General features: G+C 42.8%; 1 protein-coding gene across 1 annotated transcript; it reads right to left on the reverse strand.

Moving 5' to 3' along the window:
• Window positions 1-3,633: 3,633 nt before the first annotated feature.
• On the reverse strand, window positions 3,634-4,734 carry HTR1F (5-hydroxytryptamine receptor 1F; the record flags this gene model as incomplete). Its single annotated transcript, XM_082484526.1, has 1 exon — window positions 3,634-4,734. One exon carries the CDS (start codon window positions 4,732-4,734, stop codon window positions 3,634-3,636), a length of 1,101 nt encoding a protein of 366 aa, XP_082340652.1.
• Between the last annotated feature and the right edge of the window lie 6,384 nt (window positions 4,735-11,118).

Raw genomic sequence — 11,118 nt, forward strand, 5'->3', positions numbered from 1 at the left:
GGATATAGCGTTCACAGCTGCTTCAGGAATCATTCTCTGTGAAAGCTGAAGTGGGAGCAGGTCAGCTGCTCCAAATCCAGTTCTCTGGGTATGAGAAGAAATCTAAACTGATGGGCGGATGGGTGGGCAGCAGACAGCAACAGGGAGGGCAGCTGCAGCAGAGTCAGAGATCCAGGAAGCTTTCTGCAAATGCTAGAGGAGATGTAAACCCTTTCCCTGCAACACACACAGAGTCTTCTAATAGAGATTAGGAAACCAGACATAAATTTTTCTATTTGCTGGGACTGAATTCTCACAGGGCACAGAGCTACTTGCAGAAAATCTTAGCTCCAGTGCATAAAATCTTGCTCCTTCTTGCTCCTTGAATCCAGTGCTAAGCTCCAGTAGATGCTTGTGTACCTCATGGGGAGGAGAAAGCAGCATCCCACAGAAATCTTAACCTTTATGCATTTTGAAAGAGGAAATAAAGTTTTTTCTTAACACATCACATGCATGGATAAATGCTAGAGATGAAATGATACTGTGTGGGGTTGTGTGATAAAGCGTTTGACACAGTGAATTCTGTTAGAGAACGAGTGATGAGTTGCAGTCAGACACCAAGAAATGATGGTCCACAATCCTCAAGTGCTTTTAATAGGATAACTCCCCACTCGTTTGCTTAGATTTCTTGCAGTTGCATCTTCCACCACTGGGGTGTTGAAGGATGAGCAGATGCAGCTCAGTGAAAATGGTACAAAAGAAACCACCCTGCATCTTGAGAAACGTTTAGCAGCTTAATTAGATTCAGAGTATAATACTGTTAACAGTGCATAAATGACAGCTATTTTCTGTTTATCTACATATCGTTCCATTCTTTGAGCTTTACCCATTATTATTTAAATATGAGTATTTTAAGTACCTTTTCTCCTCAAAAGCAACCCCTATTTTTTCTTCCAATTTGATTTCACAACATATTGTCAAACTTATGCGTAAGAGGATAAACAATATACTCTACCCTCCAGCAGTCATAAAGGGAGAAGCAGGGGGAGAGGAAGCCCTGTCCCTACGTATCCAGTGTTATGACTCAGTACTCAGGAAACGTGAGAAACAGAGGTCTTCATTCTTAAATGTTTCAGTGGGGTTCTCTTTGCTGCCTTCTGCTAATCTGCTAATCCTTTTAGAAAGCTGAATTCCAAGGCTCTTTCTGGACACAGTAGAGCACAGCTGATGTTTAAAGCAGTTTTTTCCTTTCAGCATAATACAGCCATTGCCAAGGTCACAGGGCTGCAGAGGCTGTGCTCTGACTGCAATGGTAGTAAAGCACGCTAGCTTGCACTGAGCATGAGCCAAATTCCATTCTGTCGCATCCTAGTATCTTCAAAATTTAGCTGTGCTACTGCTGCGCTAGAGCTACGTGGCATGACAAGTGAGCTTTCCATTGGATGCCTGGCTGGGTTAAAATCAACAAGAAAGCAAATGCACTGTTTCTAGTACTTCTGAATAGCTTCTCATTTGGACCTTGATGTGAAAGCAGAATACAGTAAGTTGCAAGTGACAGAAACAAGTTAGTTCGATATCTCAGATTTCAAACCTTGTCATCTTGCAAGAAACACCTCTGACAGCTGTTGTGTCAGCTGGTAGCTAGTGAGCGAAATACAAAAATTATTAAACTCCAGAGTTTGTAATACATGGGAGGGAGAGGGGGAGAGAGAAATGACAGTGATGGCTTCTTTCTGGGTTTTCTTGTCTAATGCAAACCGCTGAAAGTCTCTTGGAAGAACAACTGCAAAGACTGGTGATACCAAACTAAGGGTGTGCATAGTGGTCTCATGTCTCAGCTTCTTTTTGGTGTCCCTAAGCTGCTGGCCCATGAGCCTTTGCAGGAGGCTGCTGCTGCTGACAATGGGGTTTGTAGTTCCTGTAGGGAGCCTCAAGTCCCTATTCCTGTTAGAGAGCATTGAATGGCTGGTAATGAATTCAAAGCCGGGGTCTTAGTGACACAGCCTGAATCTGTGTGCCCTGAAAAGAGCACAGCCTGTCCCTGGGTTCAGGTGTGGCTGTCAGCAACTCATCTGCACTCTGGGGTAGATGCCCACTGCTCTGTTAGTACCTTTAGCTGGTGGCAAACTTGCACTGCTGCTTTTGAGGCAAGGGTTGTTCTTGCACTCAGCGCTGTGGCTTGGCACCTAGAGCATCTAAATCAAGATTGGCCAGGGTGCCATCTTTGAGGACTTAGAAAGCAGCCCACAAAGGGATTTGTTCACTGTGGTTATCTTTGACTGAACCAGCTGGTCAGGGCTGGATAGAGTGCCTACAAGGTCCTTTTAGCTCTCCTGGGACTGGGGACATGGACTAAATGCTCTGGGGGAAGGAGGGGTTTAGAGGTGCCAGCCAGTGAGCATCCCACCAGATCCCCTGCCCAGATGCGCGCTGCAGACTGGGGTCACTCACCCTGCCCTTACTGGAGAAGCTGCTTGGCCTTTTCCAGAGACTCACGCTGCCAGCACTGTGGTCAGTCTATGCTTTCTCACATGCTTGGAAAGAGGGTGCACAGCTCTAGTGCTGGAGGCGGTCGAGAAAAGACTCAGCGGACATCAGGCTTCTGCAGGTGGAAAGCTGAACATGCTGAGCGGGAGCTCTCAGCCTGAGTGCTTCATTAGGTGGCCCTCACTAAGCCACCTACCCTCATCAATGCTCCGGGGGGCCTGGCATAAACTGTGTGGCTGGGTTTGGTGCTGAGAAAGTCACAGGGGCTGTGCCTGGCCAGGAGTGTGATATAGGGGTGAGGACATGAAGAAAGGAGTGTCTCATGCTTCTCCCTTCTAACATCTCCGTAAGGACCAGCTTCTCATTATGAGCTCACTCTCCCTAGTCCCTACTGAAGCGTTATCTCAGAGCACCAGGCAGTAGGTGTACCCAGCTCACTGGGGGTACCCCAACTGTCTGGCTGTTTCCCTTGGGGCTATGTCCACATCTGTCGTGGGTGGGCAATGGCTCGCTATGAAAATGGTAAGCCATGGAAGTGCCTTGACTGCTGCTGGGGTGCTGCAAGGGTATAACACAGGGAAGTCCTTCATCTACGGGAGAAGGCAGGGCTGCAGCTGCACTCAGCTAATCAACATAGGGTGATGCTAGATATGTTTAAAGCTACTACCTTTCGCTGGCAATGGCTTGGCTCTATGCTGCAGGCCTGTGCCAAACTAATAAAATCATGTCTTAATTCCAAGTTGTATTTTCTATCTTCTTATTTGCAATTAGGGTTTAAAACCTGTGTGCTGTTTTACTTAAAGTTTCATTGATGACTGAGAGTTACTTGTTTTTTTAAAAATTTTGTTTCTTTGTCTACTTCAAGTGTATATTTCCTTCATATTTAAGGTAATATCATATGCTTCAAGTTAGGCAGCTGTGCAAATCCCAACTGGATCAGAGCCACAATATGCTACCTCTTTTTCCAGAGCAAAACCGATCCCATACGATCCATCTCTTTAAAACCTGGGCAATTTATGCTCCCAGTACTACTGATACAAAAAAGTCATAATGTAAATGGACAGTCTTGGTGCTTTTCCTTAAATACAATAAATGTCATCTCAGTTATATAAATTTGTACAGGTTAAAAAAACAATGAGTATGTTCTCCTTATATGAACAAAAGCTCTTAAAGATACTGCCTACACCGCACAAGTTTCTGGAAGGCTTTCTTGAAATCTTCATTAAAGATTGTGTAGATTAGAGGGTTAATGAGGGAATTTATATATCCCAGCCACGCTAGGAAATTAGACATGTCTTCTGAGATGTGACATCTTTCACAGGTATTAACAACTACTTCTTTTACAAAAAAAGGGAGCCAGCAGATCACAAATGCCCCCAAGATCAGACCCAGAGTAGTTGCTGCCTTTCGCTCTCTTGTGCTAGAGATTCTCTGTTTTTTCCAGGACTTCTCATGCTTAGATTCAGACCTGGGACTCCGTAGGGTGATATTGATTTTATCGCAGTCCACCAGGGGATCTGATGTCTTCTCTGCTGTGCTGGGCATTGAAGCTGATTTGGTGCTTCTTTCACCTGCGTCCAAAAGGACTTGTCCATTTACCTCCTCCCTTACGATCCGGCTGACGCTTCTTCTGTGAAATGTCTTTGCTGCCTTGTATATCTTGTAATAAAGGATCAGAATCAAGGCCAGTGGGATATAGAAGGCGCCAAATGTAGAGTAAATGGTGAAAACAATGTGGTCGTGTTTGATGATGCATTCGTCATCCCTGCTGGTCGTCTGGTGCCGCCAAAACAAAGGCGGCATGGATATAAAAATGGATATGATCCATACCACTGCAATCATGATGCCAGCATGCTTAGGTGTCCTTTTCCGTGCATATTCCACAGCATCTGTGATTGCTCTGTACCGGTCCAAAGCAATGGCAGAGAGATGCAAGATGGAACACGTGCAGCACGTAATGTCCACGCTCAACCAAATGTCACACACCACTTGCCCCATGATCCAGGTCTCCTTTACAATGTAGACAATGCTGAAAGGCATCACTAGGACGGCCACAAGAAAATCAGTCACTGCGAGAGAGCAGATTAAATAGTTGGCAGGGTGGTGGAGCTTTCTCGTCACAATTATTGCAGTCATCACGAGAGAATTGATGGCTGTTGTCATTAGTGCAAGCACAGACAGGGTAATGGAAATGAGAATCTTGGATGTCACCCATTTGAACAGTTCTTCTGATGTACTGTTTTGTTCAGTTGAGTTTATTAAATCCATGTTCCCTTTTAAAGGTGATCTTTACCCGTTGCAGTTACCTGTTGGAAAAGTAAAAACATTCAGAAAGTGCATCCTCACTCTCCAGGAAGTCTTGATTTTTGTTGTCTTAGAAGGCTATGGGCCCCAAACTTACAGGAACTTCAGACTTATAATTAGAAATTATTCTGACTCCGGACAGAGATTTTCCTGGCTGGCACCACATGGAATGCTCTGCCTCCAGAATAGGGGCCTCCTCTTTCTCCTTGGTCATGCTGTCTGGAAGGGCATGTTTCATGGCAGGGGAGAGGAGTGTGCCGTGGCACCTGAGATGGCACTGCTCTGTGGGGTGCTGTACATTGTTGCACAGGGGAACCAGCCCTGTTCCTCAAGCAGGGCAGTGGCATCATTGCAGCCCCTGGGGTGCGTAGAGAGCCCTCCTGCTAAATGCTTACTCTGCATGGATTGTAGTGGAGTCTTGAAACTGGTTAGATGTGGACAGTCTTATCCTACAGTAAGTACTAATACTGCTTCTAGGCTAGCCCTGTCTACTCCACTTAGCAATGCAATGACTGTTGAAAACTTTAATCCACAGGAATTAGGCACGATGCTGCTTTTCTTTATATAAACTCCTTTTTCCCCATCAGTATGGGCGTCTTTCCTTGTGTATAGATAAGCATGGGCTTTATAAGCTGGGACATAGTTTTCAAGAGAAAACAGAAACATAAAACATTGCAGTCCAAACAGGAGAAGAAACAGTTGCACATTGAAAGTTTCATTTTAGTGCTTCCTCTTCTGCAGCTCTAAAATGAAACAGATGAATATATTTTAAAGCTTCAAATGGCTGACTTATTGTCTGAATTTCATCAAATTTTGCTATTCTGTGGTTGCTGTCATAGACAAGTGTAGAGGACTTAGATGCTAGTTGTTCTGCTAATGACTTTCTCTACGGAAACAGTATAACTTCTCTTACGGCTCTGCAGGAAGCAAAAAGCAGGGAAATACTGATGAAAGAAATTCTCGGTTATGTTCTGGGGATGTGCACCCTACTTTCTTATCAAGAAGGGTTTCTGAGCAGTCTACGGACTGCAGCTGAAGTAGGAGTTTCCAGCTTTTTAGACTAGAGCTTGTAACTCACAGTAAGAAGATGAGATTTCATCCTCTATGGGTTTTGACCTGCAATTTCTTGTGTGTGTAAGATCTACCCGATGAACACCTAAATGGGATTTTCTCTGAGAAATTTTGGAGTGTAGTGAGTGGGTTCCACTTATGTTGCATTGGATGCCCCATGTAGGGAAATACATAAAATAAGTGAATATTTTTCCTTATGAAAAATGGGTCTCGTTAACATAACTAAAGCTTTTTGGTATTATGCTGGAGTGGCTTAAAAAGAATGTCATATACCATAGGTAACCTTGGACCCAGCTCACTAATTTGGTTTGGTATTCTAACCTGTGCAATGCGTAATATGCTATTGACCTACTCAAAAAGTTTTTTAACATTGCTTGACCAGCATTTAATTGTATGGAGGAACCAGGAAAGGAAATGTATTTTATGTGGTGATATTTACAAATGCTGAGCGTAATCTTGTCCTGTACATGAGCTGATTACAGCATGCATGTGTTCTCTTTCTCTCTGTGTCCCTCTCTCTGAACTTGAAATATACTTCACACGCATAAAAATAGGTCTTTCCTCATGTCAGTGTCACCTTAAAACCTTCTGAATTCAAAGTAATTGCTAGTTTGCAGATATTTTTGTCTGTAACTAGCTGCCTTCCAGAAAAGGAATAGGCACATACAGTATTTTGTGGTGAATGTTCAACCTCTGCTAAATAAATCTTCGTTTTCGAGCTTGTATACGTACATGGAAAAAAAAAAGTTTATTGGGAAAAAATAAGACTTCTGTGGATATCCAGCAGTTGATCATATTTTAGAATAGTTACTCATTATGGTTAATTACCTTATAAATTTCTAAGTCTTTGGATATTAGCCCTTAATTGCAAGGAAGCAAAAAGCAATTGAGAGATAATGAAAGCTGATTAATAGCTTTAGAAAGATTATTCAGTTTGAGACCAATGGAGTAAGGAAAATAGCATGGGTGGGTTTTCAAAACTGGTGTGTAGGAATAAGTAGGTTTCCTTAGTGCTGCAGTGATTTGGAGACTCTTTACAAGAAGCACAGTGACAGAAATGTGCTTACTTGCCATGTGCAGTGATTATGCTACTCTGTGTGGTTTTAAGATTATCAGCTGGTACACTCAGATTTCATTCAGGCTGCTAGCATGGAAATACAGCAGTATTGAGCATTACCACACCGAGTTTTTAGTGTATTGCTGTTAGATAGATAATCGTGCTGGGGTTTCCTGTTTGTGAGACATAACCTGTTCTTTAATGGTACCCATCTGGACATATGCCCTCCTGTTCCTACGTGGAGTGTTAAGACCCTCCGCTGTTGCCCTCACAGTGCCCAGCAGCAGGTGTCCAGGGTGGTGCCCACGAGCTGCTGTGCAGACCAAAGAGCGTGGCTGCATCCAAGGGGGACAGTAGTATGGTGCCAAGATCTGCCCTCCAAGGTAGCATCTCCCTTTGAGGTTATAGAATTATTCAGTGGGCTGTGCTGCTTGGGACTGCCACTCACAAAGTTTGGTGGCTTTCCTGTCCAAGCGGGAGGGGGATCCTCTGCTAACTGTGGTGGGAATTTGCACAAGGTTATTAAGCATTTTATAAATATGTGGAGTTTAAACACTGGCAGTATTTAAGGCCTGTCTCTTCTCTCTTTTGATCACTTCCAGTATGAACTAATTTTGGATTTTCTCTTGCTAAGTTGAACTCAGTTCAGTCAGTGGCCATCACTGGCTTCTGTCCTCAGCAAGCAACCACTTTTAGGAGTATGAAGGATCATCCTGTAATCAGTGCACTGGATTAGGATGCAGGAGAGCTCACTTCTGCCCCTCTGCTCTAGGCTTTCCTTGTCAATTTTTGAGAAAATTCATTGAAGTGCTTCAGTTAAGTCTCTGTAAAATAGCTACAGGATTATTTCCCTGGTACCCTACATTGCATATTTGTATTGCCTTCTCTTAGTAGCATGAATTATCTCTTGTATGCATTTAGTGCAGGGGAGATCTAATCTCAGGTGCTGTAGGCATACTGGCATAACTACACGATGTATTTCCAGCTTGGACTTGGCTGTTATCCCCGCGTGAGTCTACTGAGCTCTTGCCTGAGAGAGCAGGAGCAGTCCCTCTGGCCTGTGGTGTGGGCACTTCCTTATGGCCACATACCTGACATAAGACTTCAAAATGATACATGGAAGACTCAGACCTCTCTTCTCTGAGCAGTGAATTTACTTTGGTGAATGAAAACAAACTTGCAGCCATGCTGAACTGAAGAGAAATCTGTATTTCAGCAATTCTAGAATGGTTTCAGCAGTGACATGTAACTATTTTCAAAGAATTATTACAGTCCAGAGGTCTTAAGGCTACTTTTGTGGAACTGGCAACTCAGTGCCCCTTTTGAAGGACTAAGCTGAATCTATCAGTATATCACCGATATCTCATATTCCTTGAAAGTTGCTCTTGCTGCAGTTGGAAATGTTGTCTTTTATTGTTACCTTTTCAATATGCAGCTGTTGTTGGAAAGCTTTGGAAAGACTTTAAACTTTGGTTGCGTTATATTGTCCTGAATTTAAGATTGGTGAAAATGATGTCCTGTACTTTATCTTCATTATAGAACTTAACACAGGAACTTAATCTATAATTGCTATTAAAATACAAGTATGGTGTTTCAGTGGACCCCTTAAAATATTAGCCTTTGATTGCTGAACAAGAGCCCTGTAAACAAAGGAAGCTGCTGTTCACCTAAGATAGTGCATCTGTTATCCTAGGTACATGAACATTATTTTTGAGGAATTAGCCACTTCTACAAATCTTTTTTCCTCCCAGATATGGCACGTTAAGGTGACCAGAATGTAAGTACTTCCTTGTCTGTAAAAGCACATATATCATCCTACTGATCTTGTTTAGCAGGCATGGGGGAAAATGTCTGTGCAGCCTTATCACAAAAGCAAACATTGAATTTGTCTAGTGGCCACTCAAAGCAAAGGGAATATTGTTGGTGCCCTCAGTTTTGCAGGAGCATGTGTATATGTTAGTAAGCCCATACCCACCCATTTATGTCTGAGATTTACAAAATAGTAATAAGATTGATCTTGTTCAGTAGGATCAGGCTGTCCTTCCAGGTTTGGAAAACAAAACTCCTCTGCCTTTGAGTAAACCTGGAAAATAATATGAAACACGGGTTGCTGGAGAAACATGGGTGGGAATGTCTTTGTGAAGGTGTCCTGCCTTTGGGGTTCTGAATTTAGACTGAATTGCTAGAAGTTTACACCACTTGATTTTTGGGCCTGGTTTGTTTTATATTGCTTTAAGCACTGGCAGCGAGAAAACTTGCTGATTAGAGTTTAAGTACTGCTTTTGAATGCAAGTTTTCTGAGTGTACTGGGAGGGGGTGTTTGCTTGCTTTTTTCCATGTGGGTTCTGTAGCAAAACGAGCCTTTAATTTAAAAACAGTAGCAGTACTCAGAAAGTGAAATGAGCAACTGATTGAACTAAGGGTATTTAAATTGCAACAGACAGCAATAACAGCCTTTGTACATTAAGTAAATATGAAGTTGTGCAGGTGGATCCTGTCCGTCTCTCACTCAAACAGGCCTCAGCTGACTTTGAAATGATGAAGTGTTTCACCTGCTAGCAGGATCCCTTGCTCTATTGGCCAAACTGATCTGTAAGCCAGTTAGAAAGGCCCAGCTTTCTTGCTCTAGTGGAAACTGATCCTACAAACTTATTTTTCTGATGAAAGGGAAGGCTATACTTGTTTTCAACTATCTGGTTTTTATCATCTGTTCCTGTATAGGCTGACTGGATACTTTGTGGAGGTAAGACTAAAATAGCCATAGAAGGATTAGTAGTTATAAGTACCAGCTTTGCTTGGGAGCTAAAATTGCTTCTGAAAACAGTATTTATGAGCTTGTAAAAATCCTTCCTGATGTGACTGTGTGTCTTTCGATACCAACCATGTGATATATTAATGACAATTAGTTTAGTAATGATCCATCATATTAAATATGAGTGGAGGGATATAACACTCTTTTGGATTAAATTTCAAGAATGGTGAGCCTGTACTTGGATCTGACAGGGGATATGTACTCTGTTGAGCCTGAACCCTAGTGTCCCAACAGATGCATAAGAGGGGAGGAGCGCTTTCACTTGATTCTTAGCATACTGTCCTGTCCTTAAATTCTTTCCTCCTAATAATTCTTTTTAAGGCTCCAAAAGCTACAGTGCCTCCCCTGGGATGAGGCAGGGGTGACTGGCAGGTTTGCGAGAGAAGTTACTTGCCAGCTGAAGGCAGCTGCTGCAAACCTGCCATTCCTGGAATGCAAAGTATATGTCTATCAGTAGTTTGAAGTGTGAAGCAGAAATCCCAAGGTTGCCAGCTTTCCATACCTGGTCTGCATTTCTGTATGCTTAAAGCTACTCTTCTTTCCTTCTTTTTTTTTTTTTTTTCTTCAATCTGTATCTCCTACTTAACTAGTTACTAATCTGTCAGCAAATATTTGTATGTACATGCTGAAGTAATGCTTTGGATTCCCTGTTTTGGGTGGTAGTGCCTCAGTCTTTGGGACTGAGAACATTCTGGACTGAAATGTATTGGTAAGCTGGAAAAAAACTGTTTAGGTTTTGCTGTTTGAGTCTCCATTAACTGGAGCTATCACTTCCACTTGCAAAAGGTCGCAACAGACTCATTTCTAGAAACACAGACCATGAATAACAGTAAAATCACAGATAAATCAATCGAACTAATATGAACTGAATATAATACAGAATTCTGCCTCCCAAGCACCCCTCAGGAGAAGCATGGCTAAATTGATAGGCTTTGCAGCGTGCCCTGAATATCAGTATAACACATGAAGGAAACATCTGAGAGTCCTGGAGAACAGGTGCCTCCAGCTTAGAGATGCACAAATCCATTTATTGCCTGAGCACAGGCGCTCTGATTTCTTACAGAACGGCAAAGAACAGTCCATTTCTGTGCCTCGAATGTGAGGCACAGAAGTTGCGTAGTAAACCTGCGTTCGATGCTTTTCTTAGCCATGTTACAGTCTAAGAGTCCCTGTGTTGGCAAAATGATACGCTGCAGTATGTTTTGTGTCAGGCACAACAAAGATGATGCGTGCTGTAACTTTCTGGATGGCTCTTTAAATTCTTTCAGCCAACAGAAATAATCCCAAATGGCTAAAATGACGAAGTCTGACAGGCTTAGCCCTGAAAGTTACCACCCCATATGTCTGCTCTGTCGAGTTATTGCTCCTGGAGTAAAATCAACAGGAGGGAGGTAGTGCTTTCACTGAA

Source organism: Vanellus vanellus, assembly GCF_965231255.1.
Source record: "Vanellus vanellus genome assembly, chromosome: 1".
Classification (NCBI taxonomy): Eukaryota; Metazoa; Chordata; class Aves; order Charadriiformes; family Charadriidae; genus Vanellus; species Vanellus vanellus.